Source organism: Lates calcarifer, linkage group LG12, assembly GCF_001640805.2.
Source record: "Lates calcarifer isolate ASB-BC8 linkage group LG12, TLL_Latcal_v3, whole genome shotgun sequence".
In the NCBI taxonomy this organism is placed as follows: domain Eukaryota; kingdom Metazoa; phylum Chordata; class Actinopteri; family Centropomidae; genus Lates; species Lates calcarifer.
In genome coordinates, this window is record NC_066844.1 from 16,675,241 (window position 1) to 16,688,750 (window position 13,510).

General features: G+C 43.5%; 2 protein-coding genes across 2 annotated transcripts; both read left to right on the plus strand.

The window, feature by feature from the left end:
• Positions 1 to 1,752: 1,752 nt before the first annotated feature.
• Positions 1,753 to 8,427, plus strand: otop1 (otopetrin 1). Its single transcript, XM_018700324.2, has 6 exons — positions 1,753 to 2,883; positions 3,100 to 3,236; positions 3,585 to 3,643; positions 3,808 to 3,938; positions 5,258 to 6,162; positions 6,886 to 8,427. Exons 1-6 carry the CDS (start codon positions 2,499 to 2,501, stop codon positions 7,054 to 7,056), a joined length of 1,788 nt encoding a protein of 595 aa, XP_018555840.1. The 5' UTR covers positions 1,753 to 2,498; the 3' UTR covers positions 7,057 to 8,427.
• Positions 8,428 to 10,209: 1,782 nt separating this feature from the next.
• Positions 10,210 to 12,710, plus strand: drd5a (dopamine receptor D5a). Its single transcript, XM_018700323.2, has one exon. The coding sequence runs from the start codon at positions 10,627 to 10,629 to the stop codon at positions 12,007 to 12,009; it is 1,383 nt and encodes a 460-aa protein (XP_018555839.1). The 5' UTR covers positions 10,210 to 10,626; the 3' UTR covers positions 12,010 to 12,710.
• The last annotated feature ends 800 nt before the right edge of the window (positions 12,711 to 13,510 follow it).

The window sequence follows — 13,510 nt, forward strand, 5'->3', positions numbered from 1 at the left end:
ATCCTTACTAAATGTAACAATAATACCATATAAATATACTCCATCACAAGTAAAAGTCCTGCATTTGAATTTTTACTTAAGTAAAAGTCCAGATTTATAAAGAAAATGTACATAAGTATCAAAGTATCAAAAGTAATCATGCAGAATGGCCCCTAACAGAATGTTATATATATTTTATGTTTTTGAATTATTATCAGTGATGCATCAGTATGCAGAATTTAAATCTTGTATCTGTTCAAAGTACAGCCGGGCTATCTAATCTATAATACTGCATCATATTGTATCATCATCATATCTATAATACTGCATCATATCAAAGTAACTATATGGTGTTGTTAAATCAAGGTGTTGGAGTAAATAGTAGCAGTATTTCCCTCTCAAATACAGTGAACTACCATAATATGGAGACAGTACATTGAGCTTCAGCTCTTAAAAACCCTTTTCTGTTAAAGATGGCAATAAAGCTTTGACAGAGTTAATGATTTGTCTTCAGTCTGTGTTTTAGGGGATCGTTTTGATGCTCATGATGTGCAAACAACAAGGAGCCAATAAGAGGCTTCCAAATTCAATCAAAAATGTCAGACTTAATCAGTCGCCCATTAAACTTCTCTGATAACAAATAGATTTTAGACGACTCTTTCTTTATCGCTCTGATTCCCGGTGATCAGAAAATCGATACTCGGCAGATGGCGCTGAGATGGGCTGTTAAGGGGCATTTTGATCATGTCTCCAGTCCTCGTGATGCTGTTGTGGTGTGTTCCTCGCTAAAACCATTCAAGTTAATGAAAGAGACCAAGAGGTCATTTGTCCGCCCCAGTTCACGGTTTAACCAGATTCAAAACCCATCGGACGTGCACGCCAGTTAACACCGCAGCAGCGCGCGCACGGATCGTTGGGGGGACGCTAAAGTTTGGTGTCTGTAGTTTTCCTCTAAAGGGAAATAAACAAAGCTGCTGTTTGAATTCTGAGAACCCAACCGGTGCGTGACAGATGTGTGAACCAACCAGGTTGTAATGTGAAACCTTTTGTTAAAGCATCGAGAATGAAACGCTTGCATGCGTACTGGCACACTTTAATCTCTTGCGCATGGTGCCATCGCTGTGTGTTATTTAGGAAGTAAGTTTGAAAATACATAATAAAACAGTTTATTGTTGCGTCGTTTTAACATGATATATGCTTTAGGTTCCTTTGAAACTCACAAATTCGGAAATGAGTCTAGTCGAGAATAGACTAATGTTGACATTAAGGGTTAAACGAGTTAGCATTTTTTAATCAGCTCTTATCAGGGTTTTTAAAAACGTGTTGTTGTTTTTTGGAGTCCAAGCTGCATGCCTAGACTGACTCCAAAGTCCTGAGGGACTGAGAAGACACCCAAAGCAGAATAGGAGCTATTGTGAAGGCGCTATGCTACATGGAGCCTATCAATTTCACTAATTGTGTTTTACAATTTAATTAGGCTTTTTTTCGCTTCTGGAATGAGCCATAGTTGTTTTTTAAAGGAAACGCATGATTAAAGGGCCCTCAGTAGCACCCCCCTCCCCCCCCCATCCTCACAGAACACCAATCACCTATCAGTCTGTGTCAGCAGAGTTTTTGTTGTAATGCTGATTGGGTGCATCCGTCCCAGAGTATTTATATTGAACCAGAGGTTGCACGGTCATATCTAGAGGAGCTCTCTGCGCTAATGGTGTCAGTGTTCTCCTTCTTGACATCCACTCACAAAAAGCCATTGTGACTTTGACCACTGAAATCTGATTCTTCTTCTTTTCTTTTTTTTTTTCAACCTGAAAGTTTTTAACCACCATATCTCAACCACAGGTGGACATAAGGATTTGAGGAAGTGGCACTTAGATTCGAAGCGCATTAAGTCAGAAGGGGGTCACTCGCCTCCAGCCTGTAGAAATCGCAGGTTTGTGAAATGTCATCTTCCTTTTCATCTCATTTAGGCCTTAACACCCGATAGCCACACTGAGAGGATTTCAGTAGACTTGGAAAGACTGTCTGGCAGCTCCTCTGAGGAGGTGGATTTAGGCGAAGCGCGTGTTTTTTTTTCATTCTGTTATTGTGGATAATTCCGTGCTTAGTGTTTTTTTTTTTTTTGCTTCTTTGAGCGGTGAATGGTTGGCACAGTGAGCCCAGTGGTTTCTCTGAAACATATGGGGGTTTCAAGAGGACGGGGGTCTGGGATCACCAAAGACTGAAACGCAATCTCTCATTTTCAGTGACTCCGCGAGCCTGTTACACGACCACATATTTCAGTTTCAGGGTTTCAAGATGACAATGGTATCTATCAAGTCCATCCTCGGCGAGGCTGGACGCTGAGATTACGCGTGGCCACTGAGCCGAACCTTGAAGATTGAATGAGCATGTTTGGCACGGTACCTATCCGTCTGAATCCCCACCTTGTAGCAACAGGTTACGCACCTGGCCTCCTTCAAATGCATTTATAGTGCGCGACTTTGTCTTTACTTTTCTCTCGGTACTGCGATTTTTTATACATGTCTCTCACCATGGTGGAGCACAGCGGCCTGGATATTACGTGTCTGAACAAGTACTGTCACAGTTCCTCCTCGTCGTCCAGCTCCGAGCAAGAAAAGAAGACTTTCGCCAAACTAAAACTCAGTTTGTCAGGGGACTACCCGAGGAAGAACGCGGAGATCCTCAGCGGGCAGTATGGGACCAACTTGCTGCTGATCGGGGCTGCGCTGATGCTGGCCATTGCGTACCAAGACCACACTGTCAAGGAAGAGCACCTGCTGTCCTTCATCACCTGCCTCATGATCCTCCAGCTGATCTGGATGATGTGGTACATCCTGGTGCGGGAGAGACAGAAGAACACGCGGACCGAGAGAGACGTCCACGCCACCACATGCTGGATCAGGGGTGAGTTTGTACTTTTACGCACAGGATTATAGCAGTAAATGGCGAATGAATTTTAATCTTGTCCATGTGTTTGGAGATGACAGAGATGATGATGATGATCCTCACTAGATCTGAATGTTTATGGTTTGACAAATGGAGGAAAACCTGAAAAGAAAGCTCTTTTTGTTGTTGTCAGTGCTAATAATAACTTGATATTAAACTCTTTTCTCTCCGTAGGTGGTTTGACTGTCCTTGCGCTCCTTTCACTGATTATGGATGCTTTCCGAATCGGGTATTATGTTGGCTATCAGTCTTGTGTGTCGGCTGTGCTCGGGGTATATCCTGTCATCCATGCAACTCACACCATTGCACAGGCAAGTTTACCACCCCACTTTAATTTCAATAAAGTGATAATCTTTCAGCAGTGTTAGACACTGTTTTTTTTCCTTCTGTGCACCACTTAACCAGGTAGGTCTATGAATAATGTGCTCTTTGTTGCTGAGGCGAGCAGAGAGTTGCTGCAACACTATAATCCTGTCATTGTCCATGTTATGTGACTGTAACTGCATATGACAAGGGAAATCCTACTAGTAAAGGGACTTCAATACTTCTTAAGTTGATTTTGCTGTTTGTAAAATGTGTTTTAATGAGCTGCATTTTGTTTCATAATGTTTTGTTCAGCCTTTTATATTAAAGTTCTCTGTCTTGTTTTTGGTGTTTAGGTTCATTTTCTTTGGTTTCACATCAAGGATGTCATCAAGAGCTTGGAAACATTTGAGAGGTATGCAAAATATGTGATATTATACTGTAATTTAACAACACTAAAGTTGCTGTCATATCAATTCTGTTGAATCTTAAAACTGTAAAAAAACACTGTAACACAACACTGCCACATGCTAGCAGATGACGGGTCAACTGATCGGTTGCAACTGTTTGTCTCATCAGATTCGGAGTGATCCATGCAGTCTTTACTAACCTCCTCCTGTGGTGCAACGGTGTGATGTCAGAGGCCAAGCACTTCTTGAACAACCATATGAGAAGACTCTCTGATCTGGGCTACGGAAACCTCACTATAGGTAAGGGCCAAGGGGTCGATTGCTGGCTTGTACCTGGAAGAAAAGTACAATAGTCCACTTGAGCTCTCACTTCAGTGGATGAAAAAAAAAGGAAGGAGAGGAGGGGAAGGGAGGTTAGCCCAGCAGGCCCGGCGGGTCTTGTTTGTGTCGAACGTCTCTCTATTAGGTTTCAGGAGACACACAGTGTTGTTAGCGCTGGGGCCCCCTCCCTGGGCCCTCTCCCCACACTTCAACCACCACCACCCTTCCTTGGCAACCCCCCGCTTGACCTCAGACGGCTTTGTCTCCAGGCTGCTTACTCCCAAGGGTGCTGCAATTACAGTAACTGATACATCTAAGCCTAGGGTTGGGGGGTTCGGCTGCTCCTCCTCATATCCGGCTGACTGTGAGGCTGGCTGCACCCTGACTGTTCCCCCCCCCCCGTTTTAATTAAAGGGTGCAGGACCACAGTAGTGGCCTTTGGGGGGTAGGGGGGTGGAGGGAGGGAGGGGAGATGTTCTCTTGAGGGAAACAGCATCTCTATCGTATGTTGAGGTGGGCTTTACAGGGAGTGAGTAAGTATAAAAAGTGTATTGGCATCAGCGTCTATGATCCTCCGGTTTGCCCTGACCTTAGTGTGAGCTTCAAAATAAAATGCTCTCTGGCCTCATTGTTGTGGTGACCCACCCTCTAATCTTTACTTTTTTCCTGTGTAAATTACTGGATATATATATATATATATATATATATATATATATATATATATCAAATAAAGCAAGGTAACTTGGTTGAACTGGTCATAAGTAATCAATAGCAGTATACATTAACAGAGGGTTATATGGAGACACTGCTTTGTAACAAGCAAAAAAGTTGGGATGCTGACTCTAACACTCACTGTGGTAGGTTAGTTTTCAGATGAGGTTGTGTATAACTGTGAGTAAGATTGCACCGGAGCAAAAGAATGTCAACACACAACAAACTTTATCTTCATTTAAAAATGGTTCTCTTGAAACATTTAAGATTGGACTTGTTTAAAGGTTCAGTGCTTTCAAAGCATTCATGTTAGACACTTTCACATCTGCCAAAATAAAATTACACACAAAGTGCAGATGTTTTTATTCATTCAGCAGTGTCTTCTTGTAAAGTGCAGTACATTAAATTTGACCTTTACACAGGTTTCTCCCAGGTTTCACACTCTCTCAGCACAGTAGTGTCTTGATAGATGGATGTGGTTTTGTCAGTGTTTATAGGGGGCAGCGTAAAAATTGTTTGTTTTTTTTGTTGCTGTTGTATTTTTCATATCTCTCATACATTTGCATCTGTTTTTATGTGTTTTGCAGTGCACTCAGAGCCTCTGTGTAACTGCACCACCAACACTTGCTCTATGTTCACCAACAGCCTCTACTATCTGTATCCCTTCAACATTGAGTACCACATCTTTGTCTCTGCCATGCTCTTCGTCATGTGGAAGAACATTGGACGGACCATTGACCATTCTTTAAACCAAAAAAGACTGGCTTCCAAAACTCAGGGCCTGTCTGTAGGCCCTATTCTGGGTCTGCTTGCCCTGGCAAGCACTATCGGGATCCTGGTGGTCTACATCACCCATGTGGAGTCCCTTAAAACACATCAGTCAGCCATTTCCATGTTCTACATTTATGGCATTGTCATGCTGGTGTCCATGTGCTTGGCCGGTGCTTCAGGTCTACTCATATACCGAGTGGACCACATGCCACTGGATAACTCCAAGAACCCATCAAGACAGCTGGACACAGAGCTGCTTTTCGGATCCTCTGTCGGCTCCTGGCTACTGTCCTGGTGCAGCATAGTGGCAGTGTTAAGTGCCAGCAGCAACCCTCCTCACCTCTGGACGAACTTCATCTACTCTCTGCTTATTGTGTTGGAGAAGTACATGCAGAACCTCTTCATCATAGAGTCTCTTCACCGCCAGCACGAGGATGAAGAAAGGGAGGACCCAGAGTTACCAAGTGCTCCAGAAATCTTCTCTGTGACCTCCAGTTTAGCGCCACCGTACAACGGCATCATCAACCGAGCCTATGAAACTCCGGACAGGGCCTGTGTCACCATGGAGAACGAGCAGGAGGAGAGCGGTCAGGTGTATAGATGTCCGAGAAAGCCATCGGAAGTGCCGCTGCCTCTGGGAAGCCAAGAAGCTGAGCCTCCAAATATAAAGAGGCGAATCCTGAAGAACATTGCTGTCTTCCTGATAATGTGCAACATTTCGGTGAGCAAACAATTAATTACTCACAACTGAATGTCAATTAGATGAAAGGTGTTCAGTGTTAGTTTGTTGTGGCAAGCAACTATTTGAAGTGCTTGTTTGAATCCAAATCAAATTTATCCCTCCAAGTTTTTACTTAGTGTTTTTATCATATGCAGCAGGTTGTTTTAAAGCTCTAACCAATATTTTTAATATTAACAAGGGAGCAAATAACTATGTTTAATGTTACAAGCGTCTCATGGTGACAAACCCACAGAGAATTAGAACTCAACACTTCAGTTCCCCTCAGGTCTACAGAGTATTTTAGTGCCTCTGAGCTTGTTATTTTGGTTTTATGGCCCCTAACTATACAGTCTCATCGTTCTCATCAGTCTTTTTTCCAGACATGGTTAGAAGCTGTTTTTATGGAAAAGCTTTCTACCTGCCCAGCATTAAACAACAGGTAGTCAAACTTAGCCACTAGCCGGTGAACACAGTGGGGTATTTAGCAGAGCCAGATATTCATACATACATCAGGTGGCCAGAGACACAACTTTAAATGAATGCTAATTTTGCTCTCTGGCTGCTGGATTCTATGGGCAACTATTTGCCAACATGTTAGGTAACAACAGCTTTATGAGGTGGTAACATTTCAGTCTGGCATTTACAACTTGTCGTGCTTCACCCAAGTGGCCAAGATATCAGTTAACACAGGTTTAATTAATTGAACTTCTTGCTTTCTTTCAGCTATGGATCCTTCCCGCCTTTGGCTGCCGGCCACAGTACGACAACGGGTTGGAAGAGGACACATTTGGCTTCAGCATATGGACAACAGTTCTCAATTTTGCCATCCCTTTGAACCTTTTCTACCGCATGCACTCAGTTGCCTCCCTCTTTGAGGTGTTCCGCCGGGTCTGACAGAATAGCAGATGACTGACAATGCCAGATAACATGCACAAGAACACTTGTCACCACCGGCTCCCTAGAGTGTCTCATAGCGCAGGTCAACCGTTCAGGAGGCAGTCTGGGTCACACTACAACAGACTTGAAAGCAAGCCGTGGAGACAAAATGTAGATTCCTCAGTGTGGGGAATACAGAGGAAGACAAACCTATTACCCTGCATTCCTTGAAGAATTACCCTGTATAATGCAAGGCGTACTAAAGATGGTGATGAACAGAACCTTTGGTTTCAATAATTTAAAAAGGGCCCTCTGTACTTTTTGTTTTATCGCCACATTTCAGTAAGATTTCTTACTGGTGCATCATGTAAAATGTATATGCTGTATCTGACACACACACAGTAACTGATATAGAATAGACTACTCAGTTGATTTTGATATCTGAAAATACAAGTCAAGCAACTGAAACGCCTGTTAGTCTCATATATCTAATAAGGTATTAGTACTGTATTTCACAGAGCCACAAGTGCATTGTTGTTGTACCACTTGACCCATATTTTATCTGCATGTGAAATGTGCATACTCTATATGGATATGGTTCTCATTTACTTTACTTAGTAGTTCAAATTGTTTAATGGATGTTGTACAACACTTGGGCTGCGAGGATAGTGACAATCTTAGAACAGCACTATATTTTGAATAATCTTTATGAGTCGGATGATAGTTCTCAGAAGTAGCACCTCAGTCAGTTAAGGTTCATCGGGGACACTGATTCATTCTGATTCTCAGTTCTGCCTAGTTGAATGGAAAGTTACGATACATTTAAGTTCCTGCGTAGCACTGTTTTCAATTATAATTAGAGTCCTGTGATCTGTATCCACATTATATTGAGAAGTACAAGGTCTGACAACTAATTAGCATTAATTTAATATTGTTCAAATCAAGTGCAACTACATTGATAAAAATGGAACTCTCATAATTACACCAATATAAAACATGCTCACATGATGACAACTGCTGCACCAGACCAGGTATCATATGTTTACACCTGCAGAATCAGCGACAAAATCCCAGTATGTGACATTATTTGTTGTTTCTTGATATAAAGCACAGATATACCGTAGAGTTGTACTGTACAATTTTATGTCAGATCAATGTAGAATTTCAGTCAGATGTCCAGTAGGTTCTCAACCTGGTGCTATCTGCTGTATGTATTCTCACTATGTGCCAAGTTGTGGTAAAAAACTTTTTTTTTTTTAGGTGCAAACTGCAATATTACTGTTCATCATCTCTGTAAATAACTGCCATGCTGATCAAAATCATTCAGAAACTGTGATACGATTTTGCGAAATTCCAATGAAATGGTGCTCGCATGAAATGATGTGTACAATAGTGATAAATGTATATCTTTTGCCTATTGAAATAAAGTTAGTTTTCTTTGTCATAAAGAAGACAGGTCCCATCTCTTATGTTGTCTCCCCTTATGAAATCTGCTCATTAACACTGAGGATGCTTCTTACTTTTTCACAGAACTTAATATTGTCTGCAACTGTAGTAAATTTTTGCACCACAGGATGGCGCCACGTAGTTACGTTTTTTTTTTTTTTTAAGAGTTTGACAGGACACCTCAAAAGCTCCAGCGCTATACGCCACCACAGCTTGGATTACTGTGCCATGGCATCTTTTTTTAGTAACTGCTTTGTACAAAAATAATAATAAAACACATCAAGGCGGTAAAAGAAATATAAAAGTATGTAAAATAATAACATCAATTTTCATAAAAGCACAACTATGCTTTCAGGTTGTGACTTTATATTATTGGTCTGGGGTTTTCTTAAACTTAAATGCAACAATAATATTCCACATAAACGCGTTTTAGTCAGTGTCTCATGTGGCCACTATCAGACAAACATGTCCGCAAGCATCACACTTTTAAGCTATGCACATTAATTTACTGGCTGTGGCAACATCTGTAGCAACATCTGTATGTAGAGAAATAAACGTTGTGTCGGACACAGGTTGCCTCCTGACATGACATTCCGAGATTATAGGTTACTCCAGAGAATTTGGCATCGGGCGTCGGGAGATTATTTTGACATAGTGTCAGAACGATTTGACAGGCACGCAGACACGTCTAAAAATATCCGTGACGTATCCAAGCCGGAAACGGCGCTGCTGCTGATGCGACTGCTGCTGTTGCTACAGACACACGGCGACGCGCAGCTCGCGCGGAGCTCCCGTCTTGACATGCCCGCCGAGAGTGTGAACGTGTCTCACCTGTTCAGGCAACTCTGAAAAGTGGGTGAGCTGTGACCTCCGGTCAGAGGACAAAAACCATCGATGTTAAGTGAAACTCTGAAAAAGATCGACCCCCACCCCACCCACCCTCCCTTACATTTTAAAACCACATTTTAAAGCTTTTTTCATTAAGCATCGAAATGATACTGTAGCTTTTTATATCAGGCTGAGAATATGTTAAAAAAACAGTTTTGAGTGTTTTTTTTTTTACTACGCACTGGAGTCCTACTTAATGGTGATGGTAATAAAAGTATGAATCAAATTAGAGCTCAATCATGCCTCAAGGCAGTAAAATTGTTCAATGATCCTGTAGGAGATAGTATAGATTGATAGATAGATAGATAGATAGATAGATAGATAGATAGATGATAGATAGATAGATAGATAGATAGATAGACAGATAGATAGATAGATAGACATGAGGTGTATCTTTTTGTGAAGGGAACTATGAATGCAGTGTGCCCCTGTTTCAGCACCATGGACAGCTCTGCTGATGCAGACTGCATGTAGGCTCATTTCTATTTACAATTACAGAACCTCCACTTGATAAGATAGAACTGCTTAACTATGTGAACTGGCTGGGTGTGTCTGCAAATTATATGCAGTACATAAAATGTATATTTAAATGCACGCAGTGGCTATTCATTGATATTATATATATAGTCCACCCACAATTTAATCCTGCACAAAAACGCACCATGTCACTCCCGTCACTGCAGTATTGCGTGATGTCAAATATAGATAATGCGCACCAAAGGATAGACAATTCACAATTGGAAGAAAGCTCTCGACTGAATTGAGTTTGTAATTACGCAATTTGGAGTTTCCACCAACGAAAACCCTCAAAATGTTGAGGGCTTCCTCACACCCCTATCCCAGAACAGTGCACCGTCGTGCGTAACACCACGCACAAAGGAGGCGTGATGGAGTATGCGCCCAGCCCTTGTTGGGTTAGTGTGTGTTAGGGCTGTATAGGGACTCCCTCCTCACCCACACCGCGCTCAGGATATCTTGGACTGAGAGATTCACAGAGGCAGCCAGGTCAGACAAACGCACCGCGCCAGGCTGCAACATGCGCTCGCCACAGCCTGCTGCGTTTCAGCCCCTCAGCGCACCTGGCACGTCGCTCGGTTCAGTTTCAACGCGCTCGTTTCCCTCCTCACGTCTGTTTTGCACTTCACACCAGGCTGGCATCCGAGCGGGTCAATGGGGACTATGCGGTGAGTGGCTGATAACTGCGCCCGTCCCCGCGCACGAAGCAATGGACTGCAGTTTTACTTGAACAGGCTCATGGAGAACCCAGCCAAATATCTCTCATCGGTGCAGGGGATTGACTCTGTGCCGGCACCCCTCGGAGAGATTATGTGGAACAGCACCGAAACAGAGGCAACAAGCGACGGGGGGAAGGATATGGTGGTACGTACAGTGACGGGCTGTCTGCTGTCCCTACTCATCCTATGGACCCTCCTGGGGAACATCCTGGTTTGCTCCGCGGTGCTGCGCTTTCGGCACCTGCGGACTAAAGTCACCAACATTTTCATTGTCTCCTTGGCTCTGTCGGATTTATTCGTGGCCGTCCTGGTGATGCCGTGGAAAGCTGTGGCAGAGGTGGCGGGGTATTGGCCGTTTGGCACTTTCTGTAACGTCTGGGTCGCTTTTGACATTATGTGCTCCACCGCCTCCATCCTCAACCTCTGCATTATCAGCGTGGATAGATACTGGGCCATCTCGAGCCCCTTCCGCTACGAGAGGAAAATGACCCAACGAGTTGCCTTTGTTATGATTAGCATCACTTGGACGTTGTCTGTGCTCATTTCATTCATACCGGTCCAGCTGAACTGGCACAAAGCCACCGGTGACGACATGGCTGGAGCGCACAACTCTTCCACTCCTCGGCAGATTGAGGAAAACTGCGACTCCAGCCTGAGCAGGGAGTATGCTATATCATCCTCTTTGATAAGTTTCTATATTCCCGTGGCAATTATGATTGTGACTTACACTAGAATATACCGGATTGCACAGATTCAAATCAGAAGAATAGCCTCCCTGGAGAGAGCTGCAGAACACGCGCAAAGTTGCAGGACCAACAGAATAGAGTGCCAACACCACAACACCTTGAAAACGTCGATCAAACGGGAGACCAAAGTGTTCAAAACTCTGTCGGTGATCATGGGTGTCTTTGTGTGTTGCTGGTTACCTTTCTTCGTCCTAAACTGCATGGTCCCGTTCTGCGACAGGCCTGCCACGGACCGGGACGCGGGTCTACCGTGCGTCAGCGAGACGACTTTCGACGTCTTCGTGTGGTTCGGCTGGACCAACTCCTCTCTGAACCCCATCATTTACGCCTTCAATGCCGAGTTCAGGAAGGCCTTCGCCAGCCTCTTGGGGTGCCGCTACTTCTGCTCCAACACGCCCGTGGAAACTGTTAACATCAGCAACGAGCTGGTCTCATATAACCAAGATACCCTCATCCACAAGGAAATCGCGAACGCCTATGTCAACATGATCCCCAACGTGGTTGAATGTATTGAGCACGAAGAGACCTTCGACAGGATTTCACAGTTTTCTCACAACAACGACAACGCCACCGACTCGGTTTGTGACTTGGAGGACTGCGAGGCGGACATCAGCCTTGACAGGATGTCACCGTTCACACCCAATGGATTACACTGACTCCAACTTTGTGTCTCCCCGTGCGTAATTTGGATGTATTGATAATAACGTCATCGTTCATTCAGCTCCTTTGCCCCCCCCACCTTACTATCCCCTCCTCAGAGGCTCCTCTGCCCCACAGGTCAGGGTCCTCTGAGCTAGTGAGCAAAGGGCCCCCCGGAAACCACTAGTTCTAGTGGTTCTAGGTTCTAGTGACTTGCTCATTGACACTTCAGCAGGAGGCATGTCTCTGTAGCCACCAGCCCACCCCTGCCTCAGCTTTTCGTCATATATGAGATGTGATGTTGTTGTCCTGTTCTGAAAAAAAAAAAAAAGATGTGTAGATGTTTATTTACATGACAAGTGAAGTCTGTGTTCATTTGTTCAAAGGTTCAGTGTTGTTGAAGCTGTTGTTTACCGGAAGGCTTTACTCAGAGCGTCCCTGTTCTCACGTCCATCCTACTCGAAGGGGGAATTTGTTTGTAAAAGACTCACTGAGGATTCAAAAAGGAAAAACAAACAAACAAACAAACCTTTTGCTGCTTAATGACCTCATGTGTATCCAGTGCCCGCCTTTCCACTGAGTATGAAAACTGAGGGCAGCCTTACAGACAGTGCAATCAAGATAGTTCTACTCCAATGCAGTCATTTCAGCGCCTTATAGCTTATTCAAAGAGGAGTTTCGAGACATGAAAGGAATGTGTCGTATGGAGCTTAAGTTACATGATGCCAAATGCAGTATTAAAGTGTTTACCCACTGCGCCCACCCCAGCGACTCCTCCAGCACACCTGCTCTGCACCACATGGACTATTATGCAGTTTGATCCAGGCTCAGATGGCCAGAGTCTTTGATGGAGAGAGAAAAAAAAAGATGCAAAGGCATGAAAATCTAATGCTATAAACACATGAAAGTGAGCCCGTTTATTCTGGCATCACTAATCCAAATCAAATAATTATGACTAGAATCAGCGAGTCGTTTTGACAGGTCAAATCTGTTTTTCTTCTCTGTGATTTTTCATTTCTTATTGAGGCCAAAACTACAGAATTCTACTGCTTTTTCAAACACACTCAACAAAGGGAAAGAAAGAGTGAAGACCTCTCCTAAATGACCAAAGATTTCAAGGAGCGAATCAATAACTCAGACACAATAAGGCTACAGCATTTTTTTCAACCAGAGGAATTGTTGCTATAGAAAGCCTACACACATGTGAGGCCACTGGGCCAACACAACTGGATGTCATACATTACACCACCTCTCCCACACCTCTCTTATCTTTGTACTGTACAGATGACCTGATCTGAATGTATACTGCTGTCCTTTAAACAGTGACGTGTGTCATCATTTGTCTAATAAAACGCTGTCATGCTGAGAGGAACAGAGTGATCTGGTATCTTCCTGACAGGTGACATCAGTGTGTATGGGTCTCACAATTTGACAGATTTTGCAGGGCTGAATGATTTTCACCTTTAGTTTCACTTTCAATTTTAGCCGTACTCAGCAGTGACTTTGCCCTCATCCATG